The following is a 21,075-nucleotide window of genomic DNA, read 5'->3' as shown; positions in this document are numbered from 1 at the left end:
TCACATGAGCAGGCATTGTACAATCGCCTGCAGCAGCAGAGTCCCTCATTATTGCCTGTCTCTTCAGCCCTCACAGCTGCAGATTGCAAGTGCCCCTCAGGAGACTCCCCCAAGTCGTCCCATGCCGCCAGAAGCCCGAAGGCTTATTGTCAATAAGAATGCTGGAGAAACTCTTCTGCAAAGGGCAGCCCGACTGGGATACGAGGCAAGCATTGTTTCTGAAGTTCACTACTCTGAATTACAATGTGGAAGATGCTTGGTGTCACACATAATTCTAACTGTGCACGTGGTTGGAGTCTCTCTTTGTGTTCCTTCTCAACATGTCGAAATATCTCCAGGCTCTCTGTTCTGTTTCTTTATTCAAGCGTGCAATTAGTATATTTTGTGAGCAGGGTTAGGAAAGAAACAATATAAACCCCTGTAAGTTAATAACCTTGAGCCTGAATAGGCGCAAGTCATTTTTAATAAGAAGTCAGTTCTTGATGTGCTTTGCAGGATGGGGATCGTGAGTAAGTAGTGGGGGATGGGGATAGATACCCCGATACACAGCCAAAGTTAACATATATGCTACATTTCAGGAAGGTTGATTACCGGCACAGCTTTGGCAGCGTGAGAGTGTGGACACGCTTCATTTCAGGGCTGCTTTTGAACTTCGCATTTTAATGTTATGAATATATATTTTGTGATGCATTCCCATATTTGAAAAACAAACTGGCATTTAGAGCTGGTAAATCACTGGGACTTACCGACTTCAGGTGAAAATAGTCATATGTACAAATAGTTTGGAGATCAGACTTATTAGCAAAGCAGCTCTATAGGTGCCTATGTCTTTGGGTTTATTTTCCTTTCTACATTTTTAGACATTGCTTGTAAGAATGCTGCAATCCTTAAAATGCTATATATAGAGAGAGAAAGAGGGCGGGGGATGGGTCCTGACAAATCCTTCTGTTAATTTTGTTTTATGGAAAGGTTTTGTTTACTTCTACCTGTAGCAATAACATGTGAGATCTTCAAAAGCAGGGTTGTGGACTGGGGAACCGGTGCCCTCCATATGTTGCTGGACTCCAGCTCCCATAAACCGCAGGGATGATGGGAATGACTTGCTTCCAGTGGTGGTTATAGAGCTTAGTCAAGCACAAGTCAATCAGAACTTTACCTGTTCTGATCCTTAATCAAGAAGCAGTCAATTTGCTGTACCCCTTTTCCTTGATGAAAAAGAGAAGAGAATCAGTTCAGTATGTTGAAGCCTGTGTTGAGGGGCTAGATAGCAATGTGGCAACTGAAATACGGGTAGTGGTGATATATTTAACTTCTTGTGTGGTAGGGCAATGTGGCATCTTGTATATTGGAAAAGTCCAGTGATTAAAGTCACAACAGACAATTTCATTCTCTACCGCATCATGGAGCACTTTCTAGTCTTGTTGTGTTGGATGAGTTTCAGTTAGCAAGACTTATGGACATGGACAAGGTGCTTGACTTGGTTTGGGCAACTCCTTCTGCTCTTCTCCCTTGATGCTCATGGTTTTTTAAAACAGCAGGGTTGACCACATCAGAGAGGTGATTAAAGCCTCCTTGCAAGAGGGGGTGGGCCCCCCACCTGTCAAAAGGAGATGGTGTTAAGACCACTCCTTAAGAAGCACTCTGTGGATTCAGAAAATATAAATAGAAATTGGTCAGTCACTAATGTTTCCTTCTTGGGCAAGGTTCTTGTGGGGTTGCAGGACAGATCTTGGGTATCCTGGGTGAAACCAATCTTTTAGTTCCATTTCAGTTGGGATATAGGCTTGCTTTGGGTGACCCTGTTAGGAGAGAGACAGAAGAGTGTGTTCCTGTTGCCGCTAATTTATTTCTCAAGGGCTTTTGACACCATTGGTCATTCTATGCTTCTGGAATGACTGTCTGAGCTGGGGTTAGGTAGCACCACTACCAATCTGACTTGGATGGTTGTTTTCAGAGGGTGGCGTGTGCTGGTTTTGACCTATGTGGCTTTGACCTATGTGGCTCAGCACCCCAATTCCTCAAGGGCCTCTTCTCCCCACATGAAGCAACCCAGACCCTACTCTGTGTGACCTCCTGTGGGAGGTGTGGAGGGTGGCAACAGGAGAAGGAGCCTTTTCCATGGTGGCCCCTCTCCCCTGTAAGTGGAGTGCTCTCTCCAGGGAGGCACACCAGTGCCTGTTTCTAGGTACCAGGCAGAGCCATTCTTATTCACCTAGGCCTTGGGATCTTAATTTTAGCAGGGTGTGGTGGATCTGGAGCTGTTTTTATGTATGTTAGTTGTGTCTGCTGAGTGCCGATGGGGTGTGTAGGAACAGAATAGAAAAGGAATGGTTGGCTGACTAGGAGCACTCCCATGCTGCAGCATTTTGTTGCAGGACCTACTTGTCTCTGTAGGATCTATAGGTGTTAGTAGTGGAGACAGTTCTGAACCTCTGTTCTTCAGCCACATTGGGCTTCTGAGGGTGGACATTGAGCACGAACAACAAGAGTTCAGCGCCACTTATTTATATATGTAACAACATTTTACATGAGACGCCCTTGGAAACGTTCTGCTTTTATAGCTACCACATGCCACTGGGAATCTTGCCTCTGACTTTGACGAGGTGTCCCATAGCTTAATTAATTCAAACTGTATTCCACGAGGCTTCAAGGAAAACAAATAAGGACAGTGCTGAAGGCCCTTTCCAGAGTAAACAGCGGCAAATACCAGATTAAAACTCCTCCTGAAACAGCTGTACTGAATGCACAGTTTGACGGGGAAAGGGAGAGGCATTCCTAGGTGGTACTCTCTGTGTCTTGACTTGGAGATATCAGTTACATGTCTCCTTTTCCTTCATCATGTCTGCTCAGGGCCAAACGAGATGTGATTGTTTCAGCTCAGTTTTGTGTATTGAAACACGATACAGTTTTGTGTATTGAAACAGGAGGATTTTAATAGCAATGTGAGTGTAGTAGGTTGGGTGCCGACTCCACTATGTACCTATTGCTTACCTCTTCATGGACCTTCTCTCCAGAAGCTTTTTGCTTGGTTGTGTTTCAGAGCTTGGCTGTGGGGCTGGGGCGGGCAAGAGAAGCACCGTAATGCCCAGATCACCAACTTTCATTAAGGAAAAAAAGAAAAAGAAAGTTTATGGCACTTTTAGAACCCAAGCTGTGAAGCAAAATGTGCAGCCCGATTGTGGAAACTCTAGAGAAGAAACACCTTCGCTTGCTTTTCACTTTTCCACCTTTTATTCTGGTCTTCCCTGGTGGAGAAGGGGTTGCTGCCCTATAGAAAACAATGTGTTTATTCAGGATTCGTGTGTAGCTGTGATTGGGGAATAAAGTGTTGTTGCACTTATTTTGGAGGGATTTTGTGTTGTGCACGTCAACCCTCAAATGTTGTCCAGTGCTATCCTGGTGTGTGCAGTTTATTTTTTTAGAGAGAGACGCAGCTGGCAGGGAGGGTTGTGAAATTGATTATAGCAGCAGTGCCATTCATTAAGGGCTAGAGGTGTGTGAAAGGAGCAGGGAAAGAATTGCAGGTTTCAGCATTGAGTGGAAAGATGTTGCCTAGAAGAAAGTCGGATGTATAAATTGAAAAACAACAGAGAAATAGACCTGGAGCCCAATTTTCCCAGAGGCCATATCTACCCAGGTCTCTTTGCCACTACTCAGTCAACAGATCTAGTTTGATGCTAGCTATGTTTTATTTATTTCTTTGGAGTAATAAATTAACACTCTCTCCCCCGCCTCCCGCCCACCACCTTGCAGATGTGTAGGCAGAAGTTAATGGCAGATAAGCCATAGGTGAGGGAAAGTCTGTACTCAACACCTGTACATTGCTTTAAAGTCAGGCATGCACACTCTTTTCTCTCTCTGTGATTTGGACAGTTTACGTGTTTACAACATGCACAACTGTTGTCAGGACTAGATTGGCCCTGCACTGGTGTGCAGCTGGCAACCTTTCGAATGACCTCTCTCATGTGACAGGCATAATCAGCTGAAATGCTGTAGTCCGTAAGACAGCCAGAAAAGTGTCTCAGACCCACAATACAACAAAGTTTTGAGATTTGTTTGTTGACAAACTTGTTTTCTTCATCTCTTAAATATAAATTGACAGGGAATATATTATCTTGAGGGATGTTAAAATAACTTGTTTTTTTGTGGTGGTTTTTATGACCTTTCTAGTTTTTTGTTGTTTTTTAAAAAAATAAAATTTCTCACCCAAGTGTGTGCTCTCAACATTTCCCCTCTGTTATTGTACAGGAACATGCTAGAAAAGTCAGTGAATTTGGGAGCGGTGGTGAGGGGTGTGTGTGCGTTGTGGATAGGGTTGTAGACAGGAAATCTGAGGTTTTCTTCACGGTTTCCCCAGAGGAATGGGGTTTTGCTGGTAGAATGCATTGCAGGCCTCAGCCTAGGAAAGTCTGTTGGCTGCCATGATACTTTGGCTGCGAGGGATATTTGCTCATAGGCGTTGCGTTTCCAAATGCCCTTCTTATCTGACTGCTTTATAGAAGGACTCCCCCTGGAACATTCCTCTTCTCTTCCCCCTCCCCAATTGAAACACTTCCCAGATGAATTGTGCCCCTCCCTCCTGTTTTCTTTAAGTGATAACCTCTGGTGTTAAAGATATCTCCATAGCAACAAACAGTTTCTTTTCTCCACCCTTCCTGCCTTTCTCCAGGAAGTGGTTCTGCATTGTTTGGAAAACAAGGTCTGTGATGTAAATCACTATGACAGGGCTGGCTGTTGCGTTGTAAAGAGACTTTAGGCACATTATTCTTTCAGTGATTTCCTTTGCTGGCTTGGACGGAGGATGATGCACAGAATGCTCTGTGGATCCGTACTCATGGAACATGGATCTAGAGAGGCAGCCTGCCACACGTACTAAAGCAGCAAATGAGACATGCACACACCCCTTTCACACGCAGACACACACATTAAATAGGATTCCCATTTCTACTAGGCTAGAATGCATCACTTTCTAGCTGTCACGGAAGCATTGAAAATAATTCTGTGCTTTGGTTGGTGGAAACTGAGATGACTTTATAAATAACTATGCATCTTATAAATAACAACACATGGTTGCATGAAAATGGCATATGGGCTAGAACTGGCCAGTAGGTGTCATGGTGAATGCAGTTTTAAATTCTCTATATTGGGGTTTCCAACCCTTTTGGGCTCAGGCGCACATTTGGAAAATGTTAGAAACTGCCACGTGATGACAAAATACACGTGTTGCAGAAGAAAAGCTGGTGATACACCAAAACCCGACAAATAACCCACATACTTCCTAAAACAAATAAAACACAAAAAGCTGAGCTCTCCCTCTCCCAAGCAAAATGCTCACAATCCAACGGCAAAACCAGGCAAGGTAATCTGCATCTAAGCAAAAGAAAAATCAGTTCTCTCTCCCCCCCCCCTCTCTCTCTGTCTATCACTCATAGCTGAGTAATATAATAGAAAAAATTAGGAGAGTCGGGTGAAATGGTGGTCACCAAGTGGGCATCATGGTGCCTGAGGGCATCACAATGGGGAATTGGGGAATTAATGGGCATAGCCAAGGGAGTAAATAAACCAGGTAAATAAATAGAAATACTTAACTAGCCGGCCAATTGCATCACAGAAAATTCTGTTCTGCCCGCCCCCCCAAACATAAAGCCTGCCCCTCTAAAATAAATCCTGGCTACATCCATATTTATATTCATCAATCTTAATTGTTCTACACAAGCTTCTGCAATGTGTATTTTCCAGGATTCCCAATTTCAGATCCAAACTAGTCATGTGCTATCAGCCACATGTTGTGGAATTCGACAGAGAAGGCTGAGATTTCTATGAATTGAATAAATCATGTTTAAAGAGTTAATGAGGCATTTAATTAATTAACCATAAAACTCTACATTGTTACATCTCATGGTTAATGACACTGGATGAAATCCACTGGGAACTTCTCTAGTTTTGTGGCAAGAGGCTGAGTGTATGCAGAATGGGTGCCCTCCTTCAGGGATCTTCGTGCAGATTGAATGAATGGGAGTTAAGCAAAGGCATGTGCTGGGGGTTTATGGGGTGGGGTTGGGGGAATGACGACTAGCCCTGACAATTTCTGATATACGTGTCACTTAAATATAGGCAAATGCTTATTCCCTGTTGATGTGAAATTGAACAATTAGTCCCGAGTTTTCTGTGCTAATGTTTTTTGTTTGAAAGCCAAAACTCTGGATGGTCCACAGCTCAGTGTGGCACAATGCATAGACTGGGCACAGAAAGAGGCCCAGGGTGCATCTAGATAAGATCTTGCAATCTCAAATGGATCATTTAGACACTGCAAATGGTTCATTTGCAACCTTAATGAATTTTCCGCAGAAGGGATAAATCCAGCTTAAATGGAGAAAAATAAGGGCTGAGCAATTAGATGCCAATGACATTGTGTGGCCGCTGTGAAATGCTTGCATGCATGAGCTCCATTGATCCCACAACTCTAGTCAGTCCCTGGGATTTCCAGGCAATGGATTTGGGGTTGCAAGGCTGAGAAAGAGCTAGTTGTCGAGCCTAGCTCTGTTGCAGAGTCTCTGCCAGCCAGAGTAGATGATGCAAGCTAGCTGGACCAATGGCCTGATTCATTACAAGGCAGATTCATATGTTTAAAAGCACCCTTTTTTTAGTTCAGTTTAAAATTAAACAAGTGGCAGTTGTTTGTACTAACAAACTGCCCACTCACAGATGATTTGGTACTGTTTCTGCAAGCCAGAAATGGAAGGAAATGTATGAAACAACTTTCCCCAGATTTTTATTTTTTAATTGAATTATGTTGCTCATGTCAGTGCTGTTAGTCCCAGCCTGCTGTTTGGACCAGCAGAGAAAAGCCTGGGTACCAGACTGACAGATTCCATCATGGCTGGCATTGGGGTGGGGTGGGGTGGGGTGGGCAGGGAACACTATCTGGGAGAGCCTTTTAAGTCTTCCCCATTTTGACAAGACAGACCTTGTTCATAGTATGTGGCTGAAGCACTTAGTAATCCTAAAAGTCATATGACTGGACTTCTTTCTTTAGTTTGGACAGCCGGTTCATTAGATTCCTGCGATCCACTTTAACCTGGTTAGCAAAGGCCTGCTACACGAACAGCTTCATGCTGTATCCTAGCTACCAACTCCTCAGGTCAGGTATGTGAAGAGTGCAGATTACTGTGGGCTTTCCGGCAGATTTGGAACTGCAAGGATAAGTCTGCGGCGCTGGGGAAATGGGCTTCCTGCATTTCACAAAGTGGACTCTAGTCCGTGGAAGCTTATGCCATAATAAAATAGGGGTCACAATGCTCTTTATTCTCTTTTCTTCTCTCTGCCTTTACTTGAGAACAAAATGGTTAACTGAACTTGTGAAGGGTCCTGCTAAATTGACAGCATTTGTATTGGGTTCCTTTCACAGCACTTTGTCACCTACTGAGGTTCAATAGAACAGGATCTGCTACCCCAGGCCTTTGTTCCAGGTGACTGAAGGATCAGTCTCATTTTTGCAAAACCGCTTTGGTTCCCCCCCCTTACAGTCATGCGGTATACATGTTTTATTTAAAAGAACTAATGAAATGTTTCCATGACTGTCAAGAGCTTGGGAAATTTGCCTGTGAGCTTGATTGTGTTATCACTACTGCCAAAGCACTACCTTGGGTTCCATGGTGCAAGAAAGGAAAGATATAAATCCTGGGGTTGGGCTAGATGACCCTTGGGATCCCTCCCAACCCTACATTCCTATGAAAATGTAAGGAGTGTGTATGTGAGACACACGCACACACTCCCAATCAATTATCTTGGTCGTTCTTGTTTCCATAAAGGCATCTCAAATCAGTGATAAAAATGTAGACAAAGGCCACAGTATTTAGACTAGTCTACTCCTTACCTTACCTTGGTGGCGCTGTGGTCTAAACCACAGAGCCTAGGGCTTGCCGATCAGAAGGTAGGCGGTTTGAATCCTCGCGACAGGGTGAACTCCCGTTGCTCGGTCCCTGCTCCTGCCCACCTAGCAGTTTGAAAGCTCATCAAAGTGCAAGTAGATAAATAGGTACCGCTCTGACGGGAAGGTAAACGGCATTTCCGTGTCCTGCTCTGGTTCGCCAGAAGCAGCTTAGTCATGCTGGCCACATGACTGTACGCCGGCTCCCTCAGCCAATAAAGAGAGATGAGCGCCGCAACCCCAGAGTCATCCACGACTGGACCTAATGGTCAGGGGTCCCTTTACCTTTACTCCTTACCTTACCTCATGGCAAATTTCCATCTGGCACTGCAATGTGCACAGACCATACCCTGTGTAGTCCAGCATCATGATGTTGTGTTTCTTTGTTCATGCTAGTGGCTGCCATTGGCATGGAGCAGAGGATTTCAGTAGTTAATATACAGGATGCTGCACAGAGGTTTAGTTGAATAAAAGCAGAAGCTGACCTGTTTTCTTCAGGATCTGAAAGAAGAGGAAGGCTTATGATTATACTTTCAGTGGCTACCAATGTTCCATTCTGCCATAGAGGAAATATTCAGGGTTACAATAGCAGCTGTAAAATGTTGGCATCTCCATGGCACCCTTCTGTTAGTTTTGAAAGTTACTTGTTGTATGTGAACACCCTACATCACAGTCTTAAGTATGTTATTTGCATATTCATTCTGCTCCTGAGACTTGCTTATAAATAAATGGGTTGAGATGCGGAGCTGTTTGGGTTCTCCGAATCTGCCTTTGGGGGCTAGTGGCTTGTTTTGTTTTTCTAAGTTTTGACTTCTTCAATGGGGAGAAGAGCTGTGTAGTTTCTTCCCTTCTTGCTTTTGTTACTCCTTAATAGCCCAATGAGAAGGGTATTCCCAGCATGTTAAAGTAAAGGTATGCATGTCTCCACAGCAACAAACAACATGGTCTGTTTTCTCTTGCTTCTCTTTTCCAGGAAGTGGTTCTGTATTGTTTGGAAAACAAAGTCTGTGATGTAAATCATCGTGACAATGCTGGTTATTGTGCCCTGCATGAGGCCTGTGCCAGAGGCTGGCTGAGCATTGTGCGACATCTCCTAGAATATGGAGCCGATGTGAACTGCAGCGCTCAGGATGGAACTAGGTTAGCAACACTTCAGTTACTAAGAGTAAACGGCCACTGCTTTTGTCCCGCATTAATACACAGCTGGGTTGATGTCACCAATGGCTTTGAAATTATGTTTAAAAGAAACGTCGCTTTTCTCCAACAGTTGAGGCCTGGAGTCTCTCAAGCTTCCGGAACTTGCTAATTGCATTCTACTGCATAAAATTTGGTTCCTCCAAAAATGCTGTGTCCTCCTTTTGCAAATTTAGGCTGCATATCTATCCACATTTTAATCCTACTGGAATCAATATAGCCTGGTTTTGTGGGAGGTCCAGGTGGCTAGCCACTCACAATTCTTGTTCTGATATTTGAGAAACTATACTGGACAATAACATTCTGCTAATTTTCTGTGTTAATTCTCTTTGTTATGTGCCTAACTCTTTTTCCATTAGGAAACCATTTGTGGCTATAATTGTTATAGGAATAGGATCTCTTGCAGTTTTACTGAACAGTTGAAAGATACTACTTTTTAGTCCTGTTTATATCTTACTTATACTTCCAAATATCTTTTTAAATATCCAACTGGTCAAAAGTGCAAGTAATTTGTACACACACCTTATAATTTAGTGTACAACATTGCTTAATTTTACTCATTCTTAGTGATATGCAGGCAAATCACCTTCTTCAACCTTTTATCCTTCTACCCATGCCCTCTAATGGCGATATCTTTTTCTAATTATTAAGTCCTTCCTCTTTTTCTTTTTGATTCACTAAACATTTCTGTGCATAATGTTGATAATTGTTGCTTTTAAATACTGTACTAAGATACAAGATGGAGGGCGCCTTTTGGAGTTCTTCCATTTGAATGTTTTATCACTTACCACCAAACCTGACAGCCTGAGGACATTAAATTAGCATGTCTGTGAGCCAAGAGCTCTTAAGTTATTGGTCTTTGCCTATCAACTTGCAATAGTCAAAAGAGTTCAAGAAAACACACACAAAAGATTTAATCTTGGTTAAGGTGGCCTATTACTCTTGAGCACTCTGTCATTATCACCTTATCAGGTCTATAGGAACATGCTTCCTGGAAGGAAGAACAGTGAAAGAAGCTTGGACAAGGGAGTCAAGCCTCTTTTCTTTGGCCTTAGGCCCACCCCCTGGCCAGCCATCAATTGTCCTCTCTGGCCTAGGGTGGGTCAAAGGCCTGCCAAGTAGGTGGATGGCACCCACCCAGGTGAGCCCCACTCAGTGCCGCAAACCCGGCCCACCTGTGGGGAAGGGAGGGCGGAAATTGTCCCTTCTCCCCATCTAACTAAATAAGAATCTATGAGGCTGGGCAGGCCCCCACTGTGTGGGGTTTTTTTATTGAGCGGGTCAAGCCACTCAGACCTCCTTAGCACCATAAAAAGAAGGTGCTTGTATCTCCTTGAAAACTGGAGATTCCGCAGCCACTTCTTTTCTATAATGTGCAAAGCTCCAGGACAATAATTCAGCGGTAGACAGCACCTGTTTTGCATGCAGAAAGTCTCAGGTTCAACCCCCAGGTAGGACTGGGAATGTCCTCCTGTCTCAAACCCCAGAGAGCTGCTGCTGGTCATCACATAGATCATACAGAACTAGATAGGCCCAATGGCCTGACTCTGGGTAAGGCAGCGGGCTCTTATGCTTCTATGTTTTACATTAGCACTATTTCTTAACACCAGCTTCCTGAGCATTTCTTACATGGCTAAAGGTTGACATACCCTTTCACCTACCATGCACCAGAATCTCTCATTGCTTAGTGCTAGGGTGCCCTCTACCTGCCCTCCCACGATGTAGTGACAGCAACCACTGGATTAAGTACACACCCACCACCCTCCTTGCATGGGCCTTCCATTTCCATCCTTTGCTGCCGCATGATGTGCTATGAAGTGGAGCTCGGCAGATGCATTTGTCTCCCTTTCCTGCTGGACCGGAAAGTCAAATCCGCAATGTTCTGCCTCTACATTTTCCTCTCCCATGTATTTGAACGTGACTTCCATGGCTCCCCATTCCATCACGAAAGGGACACAGGCGACAGCAGGAAGGAAGTGCACATGTATGTCTGGGTTTAACGGTGCTCTTGTCAAGGTAGCAGGCGCAGATTCAGAGCCCCCAAGCAGCAATGCAATGGTATTCTACATTACTGGGTTGGTTTTTTTTACCGTAAATCACTGCTTTGCTATGGAAAACCAATGTATGAACCATCCTATGGCAAAGTGAATATGGCATCAGCAGTGCTAGCATTGCATAGAACAAGGTTGTGCAAACTCTGTAATTTGATGTTGACAAGGAAAGGAAATGCAAATTATCAGTGGGCATGTTTGGATTGGGGATCCCAGCAACCACAGAATTTAAAACAGGGGGAGAGGGTACTTTGAGATCTCAGCACAACTCTGTAGAACAGGCTTCCTCAAACTCGGCCCTCCATATGTTTTTGGCCTACAACTCCCATGATCCCTAGCTAGCAGGACCAGTGGTCAGGATGATGGGAATTGTAGTGTCAAAACATCTGGAGGGCCAAGGTTGAGGAAGCCTGCTGTAGAATCCATGCAATGGGACCACTTGGTGCAAACCACATTGCAAGGTTTTGTACGTCCACCAGCTGTGGTATAGAAATCCTGTGTCCATGCGCTGTTTTCAGTGGTGAGGGTTTGTCTTCCATGATTCACATGCCATCTCCACAACAGCTACTCTCCTAGAACTATAGTATTCTGGGAGCTGCCATCTCCTGAGAATGAGCCTAGCAAGCATACTGTGGTCTCCAGGCTGGCACCTCTCCTCATATTTGTGACTTAAGTGTGTAGCAGTGATGTCTTGCATAGAAAGGCATCAGTATTAGCCTTCAAACAGCTGCTAGTAGTCAGTTTACCTTGACCTATTAAGTCCTCTTTGTCTTGGGCCCAGCAGGCCGATCAAACACTCCTCTCTCTCTCAAGATTTGCCAAAGAGGCCCTACCCTACTAAAAAGCTAATATCATTTCAAGGGGGAATGTCTGTGAAGGAGCAGATCAAGGCTGTCTTCTTTCTTTAGAGACAGGTCTTCCAAGTATGGCTTTTGTTGCACTTCGATTGTTTTTAGATAGTACAAATTCACTCATTCAACAGAGATTATGTATATAAAATGCAATCAGATTCACTCGTTCAACAGAGGTTATGTATATAAAATACAATCAGAATCTATCAGGTCCTTGACTGTTCTGAATTTTAAAGAAACAGGAAATAAATTCAGGCTCCTCGCAACAATTTGTCACTGCCCCTAGGATATGCTGAAGCAGAAACACCCTCCCATGCTCCATGGTTGGTGTGTTGGACAGTGTGTGTAGGATTGCATCCCAAAATCATCCACATATAGGGCTGGGAGAAAATCCAGTAGGGTTTTCTGCCCTGTTCCATCTGACGTGCAACTTGATCTGTCCTCTGTAAGTGTCCTTGAGAGTTTTGAGAGTTCTCATCGGATGTCTTTCTATTTATCTGTAATCTTGAACCTTTCATGCACTTATCAGTCTGGGAAGTGGAAGGACCCCCAGCTTCTCGTTCCCTACTTTCACAATCCACTCCCCTTCCGTGCGGTTTTAAAATTTGCTGTCGAGATGCATTTGTTTTTATGAAATTCCTAATGCACTTCACAGTAACAAATGCATGTGCTTGGAATGAGCTACCATCTCACTCAGATTCACATCGATGTGGCTACACATGCTGAAAAGCCATGACTCATCACGCCAGACTACTTATGCCTTTCATTTCCCCCAACCTGGTGCCCTCCAGATGTTTTGAATTAAAACTCATTAGCCCCAGCCAGGAGTTGTAGTCCAAAACACATTTGTGGCTGGCAGGACAGGGCTGTGTTGCTTCCAAACACTGCACTTCACTGCCAGTTACTGAGAAGAGGAGCGGCAAGGCGTGTGTGTATGTGTGTGTGGTGTGGGCTGCAGCATCAGGAACATCTGCATCCACACTGAGCTCCCCTGCCGCCTTGACCCTCCCTCTTGCAGCTGCAACTGCCAAACACATCTGGAGGGGAGCAGGTTTGGCTGCATTTGACCCACTGGCTTCTCCTTCTCCCCTTTCCCATTTCATCAGTGAAATAACCTATTGTTATCAATTCATATATTTGCATGCTGCTTAATAGTAAATCAGTTTCTAAGCAGTTTACAAAATAACAAACGACAGCATGTATATATATATAACAACGAACCTGGAAAAACTAGTATTATACAATACAAAACGACAACACAGTGCCATATAAAACAAAATCTACCCAAAGCAAAAACCCTGCAGCACGTTTTGGAAAAAATCTTAAGAGTCAGGGACTGCTTCCCTCTTCAGCCTCCCTCTTGCCATTTTCACTTTGTGATTGGCAGCTGTGTGTGTTAAGGGTTAGGAAGATGAATGTGATTTTTTAAATGGGCAGTTTTCAAGCAGCTTGTGGGGGGCGGGTCTCACCTTAAAAGTTGGGCATCATAGAAGTGTCTTCAATTCACCCCACCCCAAGGAACTAGACTTATTCACAGGAAAGTATACATACTCTACTTACTTACAACCATGGATGACTCGTATTATATATTGGTATATTTAATACAAATTTATTTTTCTAGGCAATACTCCTCCATTTACTATGCCTCTCATAATAATGATAATAATAATGATAATAATAATAATAATATATTATATGATCCTGTTGCATTAAGTGCCCTCATGTTCCATGTTAATATCTCTGCACAGCAATCATGATGGCAGATAGATTTAGCCCATTTCCCTTTAAGAGAGGAACATGGCAAAACGCCTTCATATTCTTTTCTTACTGTAGGTCTGCTGGCTCATGAGCCGACATACTGTAACAGCTAATTTTTAAGAGAGGAGTGGGGTGGGACATTGCCACTAGGTTACACCTAACCTAATGTTCTTCAGGGAAAACCTTGCACTGAGATATTAAAAACCGCCAACCGAATCAAGAGGTCACTTATGTCATGTGAAATATCTTGTCCGGTAAATGGACCAGGGCAATTCAACTAGTGGTGTGTGTAGAGCTTCATGGGAAGGGCTTAGCTTGAGAAACTTGTTTTGGATGCCAGGGGCATGGGAAGTTGTAATTAAAGGTATGGCATCTGAGCATATGCAGAGTGCCTTTCCCTTTGCACTCAGTGACTTCCCTCTCCCACTATATATATTTGGATTCTAGATCAAAAGTTTCAGCTTCCCCACAGCTTAAACTATGGTGAACTGCGTTCCACTCGCACAACCACTGCTCAATTTCTGTTTCTGTATGGATATTTAACTTCTCTGCAACCTGATATTGAAGCTGCCCTGTCCTGTTTGATGCCCCCAAAGACTACTGTGCTTCTTTGGTGCTTGGTAGCTGCTGTAGATAAAATGAACCAAAAGATGGTGTTGTGCATGTAATCTCAACCATTAAGAAACTTAAATTGAGTTTACCTAGCTATGTGGTCCAATATTAACTAGTCTTATATTTACTTTAGGATGGCTTTATTATTACTTGCTGGATATATAAAATGTTTGCTAGTATAATCTCTCCCTTGCCCCCTTGCTCCTGTTGTCGCTTTCCATTACTTCTAAGTTTGCTCCCCATTCAGTTTTTCGTAGCCTCTTTCCTGTCCTCTGGCTCTCATACACTAAGATGGAGCCTGTCAATGGGGTCAGGAAACCCAGACAACTTGGTTAGTCACTGGTTGGTGTGTGTGTGTTAAGAGAAATTGGGTTATGAAGCCTGAAGAGCAGCTGCTTCCTGTGCTGGCTGCCTGCAACAGCTGAGATAGGAAGCAGTTCTTGCAGGTCGTGAGGCTGGTGGGAGGATGAATGAAGCTACAGCCTAGGAAAGGCAGCTGCTGTTGAGAGTGATGTGATCTCTATAGGCAGGGAGCCGGGGAGTGACTGCAGTAGAACCGACTCTGTGTGCCGCAGCCGTAATGGGAACTCAAGCCAAGTCTTCCCCCAGAGGAATTGACATGAGCACAGCAGGGTCTTTCAGTATCTCCCCCTCTCTTAAGCCTGAGCAGGTGTGCATGCCTTGTGGTCTTGAGGTACTCCTGATTTCTGTACCAGAAAAAAACCTGCTCTCTCATTTAAAACTGGGAGCAAGCACTCGCTAGATCAGAGTTGCACAGATTTGCTGGATAAATTTTGCCCTTTCTAGAAGTGGCAAGGACTGGGATTTCTAAAGCATCCTCCCAGTTCATAGGGGCATCCAGTTTTTGCTATCCTCGGCCCTGTTTTGCTGGTCACCAATCTAAATGGTTGCAGGCATCTCTCTCTCTTTGAATGGCATGATGCCCATATGCACTTCTGGGGGGAATTTGTGCAAAATACGTGTGTTGCTGCTTCATTGCACTGGTGTAGATGCTTTGCCAGGCCATTAAGGTTGTCTGCTTAGCTCCCTGTGCTGCTGCGTTTGCCTCCTATACAGCAAATGTGTGGAAGACAGTTGTATATTCAGTGCACAGCAGCCCAGAACAATTTGCCATTCCCAAACAAATGCAGCCCCCCAGCTCTGCATGCTGCCTGCCAATTTCTTCACAATCCCGTTTTTACTATCCTAGGCAAACAGCAAGAGCAGGAATTTTATTGTCTCCCTAGTTGGTGGCTTTCAAAACCTGTGCTGCTCTGCTTATAGCAAATCTGTATATAGCTCATAACTTCCTACTTTCTGTGCATTTGAAGCTTAAGACCTCAGCCCTAAATAAAAGTGTGTGTGTGAAAATCTTAGGAATTATTGTGCATTTAGAGTTGGCACATTATGTTCTGAAATAGCTCAGCTGGTAGAGCATGAGACTCTTAGTTTCAGGGTCATAAGTCTGAGCCCCATGTTAGGCAAAAGATTCCTGCATTGCAAGGGGTTTGACTAGATGACCCTTGTGGTCCCTTCCAACTCTTATGTTTCTATGAATTCAGGAATGTTGCTCTCCTAAGCTAGCTCCAGGTTTTTATGTGCAGGAAGGAGGCTGGCAGTAGAGTCTTCCAGTCCTATTTTGTTATCAGACATATGGGGAAAACTAAGAAAAGTTTTTTTGAGTGTTGAAAGTGTTTCCCCTTGCATTTGTATCATCACAGCCAGCTTCATATCCAAGTCTAACACTGATGATCATGGCCATATACACACACACATACACAAATGCACCCTGTACACACATACTGTACACCCACACCCAGACCACCATGCATAGCCCTGTACAACAATTTTATTAAGTGACCTCAAGGTACCAAACATGGAAGCTGAATAGAATTCAGTGGTTGTTAAAAATGGGAGTTTGTTAAAAAGATGAGATTGAAGTTACTTGGTTAAAGTGATCACAGTAGGGATTAATCTCTGATACCTATCTTTAAGGGAGCATGCCATTTAATATAGTATGTGTATTCATTTGCCATGTAAGCTTTGTTTACTTCCCGAAGTTAACATTTCATTTTAAAATGTTGAGACAAGCAATTAGTAGATGGTCACCCACCATACCTTATGATAAAGATAATGGTGTTTTTGATTCAAATGGAAACAAAACGTGTCTCGGTACAGTATGTGAATTTGAAACGAAGGTATCCTTTCCCCCTCTCTGCCCCCAGGCCTGTTCATGATGCTGTGGAAAACGATCACCTGGAAATTGTCCGATTGCTACTTTCGTATGGTGCTGATCCAACGCTTGCAACGTACTCTGGTCGAACGATTGTGAAAATGACACACAGCGAACTAATGGAAACGTTTCTAACAGGTGTGCAACACTATTACGTTGTTTCTTTGTTTATGGAAGTCATCAGTCAGACTGCTGACCAAGGCAAGACAGTTGAAGCCTATAAAAGCAATTCTGGTATGACTGCAGTGGCTACCAATTAGTTTCTGGGTTCAGTTCAAAGTGCTTGTTTTTACTCAAGATCCCAGTACCCAAAATGCTGCTTCTCTGTGGAGGAACTTACCTGGGCCTGTGTTTGACATTTGAGGCAAACCTCTGAGGGAGGTGTGGAGGGTGGCAGCATGGGAACGGGCCTTTTCATTGGTGGCTCCCTGCTTGTGGAATGCTGTCATAAGGGAGGCCTGCCTGATGCTGTCAGTATCCATTTTGAGATGCTAGGCAAAAACATTTCTATCTGCTCAAGCTTTTGCCTCTTAATATGGAGAGTATTAGGTATATCTCTCTTTTTGCTCATCTTAGTGGATTGAGTTCATCTGCCACATACATGGTGTGCTCTTTAGGTTTTTATTTCTACTTTGTTTTAATGTTTGCTTTGCGATGTGAGTCTCTTTGGGTCATTTTTTGGTGAAAAACGCAACTAATAAATGCAACAGGTAAATAAATAATTTTCTACCAAAGTCGATGACTCATCTTAGGGAACAGCAATACAAACTCAGGCTGTAAAATTTAGTCCATTAATTGGCTAGTTTAGAACAGAAATACAGGTCTTTCAGGACTTCAGAAGCACTGTTATGAAAACATAACCACTATGTTATATAATAATATGCCATTGGATTTAGGCTGCAACCATCAATACATTTATGAGAGAGCCAGACCCAGGATTCTGCTGTTAGCTGCATTAAAAGATGCAATATCAACAGCTTGGTCTTGCTAGCAGGTCAAAGGGTCTTGCCCACCCATCTGGCAAAAGTGGTGAGGGTAAAATTACAATCCTTTGGGGCTCTGGTGGGATGAAATGCAAAATTCAGGGGAGTTTACAGCAAGAAGGCAGAGATTTACTATGGTCCATATGCTTCTTTTCCTTCCTGCCTATCAAAGCTTCATGCAGCTGGGAGTATTTGAACCATTTTCTACAGAGCAGCCCAGCTCACTGTAATAGGCTTTGTTTCCTTTCCTTTTTTTAAAAAAAATAAAATAAAATCCTGCCTATTTCAAAATGTTACTTCCAAGGGTTACTTTTGAGGCAGTTAAGAATTAAAACAAAACAAAATAATAAAACCTAATCAAAACCAGCAATAATAAATAAATAAATAACAAGCAGTATAAAATCAAAGAAAAGCAGGCCTGGAGCAATAAAACAAGGCACAAGCAGAAGGAATTGATACTCTGAAAGGTCAAATCAGATGCTGTTCAAAAGCCTAAGGAGCATGACTTGATATTGCCTGGTACCTAAAAGATAGTAAGAAAGATGTTAAGCACATGTGCTGGGGAGTGACTTGCAAAGTTTGGGCAAAGAGATCCCCTCTCTGGTAGCTACTCCTCAAACCTCAGAATAATGTAGGGATGTCTGGAAAAGTGTCTCTGGGGCTGGGTGAGTTCATATAGAGCACATGTAATCTATAGCAAGATTAATCTAAGGTCATTGTAGCCTCTGTGTTCAGAGTCTGTTTTAGGAGTGTGCCAAATGAGAATGCCGAGGACAGGAATGGAAAAGGACAGAAGAGATAAGTAGGTGGAAACAGGAGAAGGGTTTTAGAAAGGAAGTAAGATGAGAGATAGTGTCTCATTTGGGCATCTGTAGTGGCCTGATCAATAAAACAGATTACCGTACATTGTATTCAAGAGCTTTGCAAAAGCAAAACTTCTTGGAGTATGAATATTGTGATGCTTTATGACAAGATTGTCTTTAAAACTCGCCAACATTTTGTTGTTATTGTTGCTGCCCCTAGAGTACTTAACTGACCTGCAAGGTCGAAGTGTCGATGACCCTGGCTTGTCCTGGGACTTCTATGGCAGCTCTGTGTGCGGTGAGCAAACATTCCTTTTTTGTATTATGCATGGCGTTGGGTGGGTGTATAGGAGGTGCAGGTGGAAAGCCACGCAAGATGCACATTTTACTGTATGTTTCACGCTGGTTCTCATTTCTTTTTTTCTTTTTCTTTTATATAGAGCCAAAGGGGGAAACAGGTTTTGACATCCTATCTAATCCACCTGGCTCAAGTGATGAGGATGAAGATGGTCTTAGTGACATCTTTGAGTTCGAATTTTCAGATGTACCTCTGTTGCCATGCTATAACATCCAAGTGTCTCTTTCTCAAGGGTAAGGAAATGGAGATGGTATAAATATTTGAGGTAGTTGTGAAGTCTTGTGATTTTCATGTAGCCTCTCCAAATGGGCTTTGTGATTCTTCTGTCATTGGTTTTGGTAGAAATGGGCTGTGGCTTGCATTTTTTATTTATATTCAGCTTCTGGAAGGGTACAATCCACCCATTGAAATTGTTTGCGCATCTCTCTTGATGATTTTGTGTGTCTGTATCTGCATGGATTGTGTGCTGATTTAGAGCTACATGCAGAACAAAATCCACTCCTGTATTTCAGACTGTTATTAAAGGTCCCCATTCCTGTCAACTGGCTACTTAAGAGTTCTTTTCACGTTTTTGCAAGATCCAAGTAAAGTATACAGCATTGACTGCCTGACGTAGAGCTCTTTCTCATCAATATCACACACAAAAAGGGAATGTGGCCAGTTACGCAAATAATTACTGACATAATTGAAAGGACTGAAGCCTTTGTGCCATCTTACTGGTGATTTGAACTTCTTTCTTTACTTTGTTCTATAGACCACGGAATTGGTTGCTGCTTTCTGACGCAGCAAAGAGGCTGAAAATGTCGCCCCGGATATTTCGTAGCAGTTTCCCAAGCATGGAAGTTGTCGGCATCATGGAGGCGGAATTTTTCAAACAGGTATCTTTGAGTCAGCTGTTCTCTTGCCAAAAGGATCTAGAAGCTTTCAACCCGGAAGGCAAGGAAATGCTGGACTTGGTGGAATATACAAGTGAGCTACAGACTTTGCTGGGAGCTTCGCTCGAGTGGTTGCATCCAGATGAGAATATGGATCATTGGTGAACTTCCAGGCCGCTTTAATGTACAGTTCTCTGTAAAGTTATGTCTTTATGTATATGTGTTAATGCCACCATTTCTGTAAATAAAGGACACTGTTAAATAAGATACCTTTCCTTTATATACATATTATAAATATATAAATAAATTCCAGATGGGTGGACTTTTGGAAGATTTCTTTTTCTTTTTTTTTTTAGAGATGTCATTCAGTTTTTACAAATTGTTATATAATATTCCTTTAAATGCACACAAACTTTGGTATAAATTTGTTTTTACTTGGGACTTTTTTTTTAAATAAAGGAAGTGGTTTTGCTTCACACAAATCTTTGGTTTCACAGGAGATGCCTGTGACAGGCAGTGTGATCAAAGTCATATGGTTGTCTTGGGAGACTGTATTGGGTAAGGCACTTCATAAAATTTTCATTTTTGTTTACAAAGTTGCCTGCTTTGGCCAGGTAAACCCTATTGAATATAATTCAATGGACTGTAATATAAATTTAAAACATATCCATGCGCATCAGCTAGTTGTGTGAACTTTTATATCTTAATTTAAAAGATGTGAAATTTAGTTTTCACAAGGCAAACTGGATTGTTTATATATATATATGTATGTTTAAACATTTGATGCTCTTTATTTAAAAGAAGACTTTGAACTATTTTTTCTGTATCTTGTAAAATATTGAAAACTAACATATGTTGAGGTTAAAACTGTACAGAAGCTAAATCTTTTCTGAATTGTGTGTTTATGTTTGAGATCCGTGTTTTAACTTTGTAAGTAAATTCTTCTGCCTTTGTATTTATATTTTACAAAAAAAACCCTTAAAGGCAATAAAACTGTTGAAAACTATATTGATGTAACTTGGTTTTGTGCATGACCCTCAAGTGAACTAGGGGCCCTATCCAACCCCAGCTGGTACCCATGCCTTCATAGGAGTAGAGCTGCACCAGAAATTTCCTATATCCTCCTAGCTGCTCCTTATGGTACAGGTTTGTCTTCTAAAAACACCTTGTCACCAGATTCTCATTTCGAAGAGAGCAGAACTGGGCAATGATGCAGTTTCAAAACTGCTGGTGGTCACAGTGCAGTAACAGAAGGAGAGGTACCTTTTAGCCTTTGTTGTCAGAAGGCAGCAGCGGAGACAGGAAGTGCTGCCCCCAGTGCCACGCTACCAGGGCTGGAGTCAGATGCAGGTCAGCAATAAAGGAAGCAGATCTCTGTTGTCAGTGAAGTTTTTTAACTATTCAAGGAAACGAACATACACTCAGCC

General features: G+C 42.8%; 1 protein-coding gene across 26 annotated transcripts in view; it reads left to right on the top strand.

Moving 5' to 3' along the window:
* Window positions 1-20,654, top strand: part of BCOR (BCL6 corepressor) — an 85,494-nt gene extending 64,840 nt beyond the window's left edge. For all 26 annotated transcript variants that reach the window (XM_083612499.1, XM_083612486.1, XM_083612494.1 and 23 more), the window contains 6 exons: window positions 68-205; window positions 8,904-9,070; window positions 16,622-16,767; window positions 18,636-18,713; window positions 18,856-19,006; window positions 19,528-20,654. In XM_083612499.1, the coding sequence (XP_083468625.1) occupies window positions 68-205; window positions 8,904-9,070; window positions 16,622-16,767; window positions 18,636-18,713; window positions 18,856-19,006; window positions 19,528-19,813 (966 nt within the window). In that variant the 3' untranslated portion in view covers window positions 19,814-20,654. The remainder of the gene's footprint in view (window positions 1-67; window positions 206-8,903; window positions 9,071-16,621; window positions 16,768-18,635; window positions 18,714-18,855; window positions 19,007-19,527) is intronic.
* Window positions 20,655-21,075: the final 421 nt, after the last annotated feature.

The sequence above is a fragment of the Podarcis filfolensis genome (assembly GCF_964270895.1).
Source record: "Podarcis filfolensis genome assembly, chromosome: 4".
Taxonomy (NCBI): Eukaryota; Metazoa; Chordata; class Lepidosauria; order Squamata; family Lacertidae; genus Podarcis; species Podarcis filfolensis.
The sequence above is the reverse complement of the archived record's forward strand: the minus strand, read 5'-3'. Positions and strand labels throughout refer to the sequence as shown.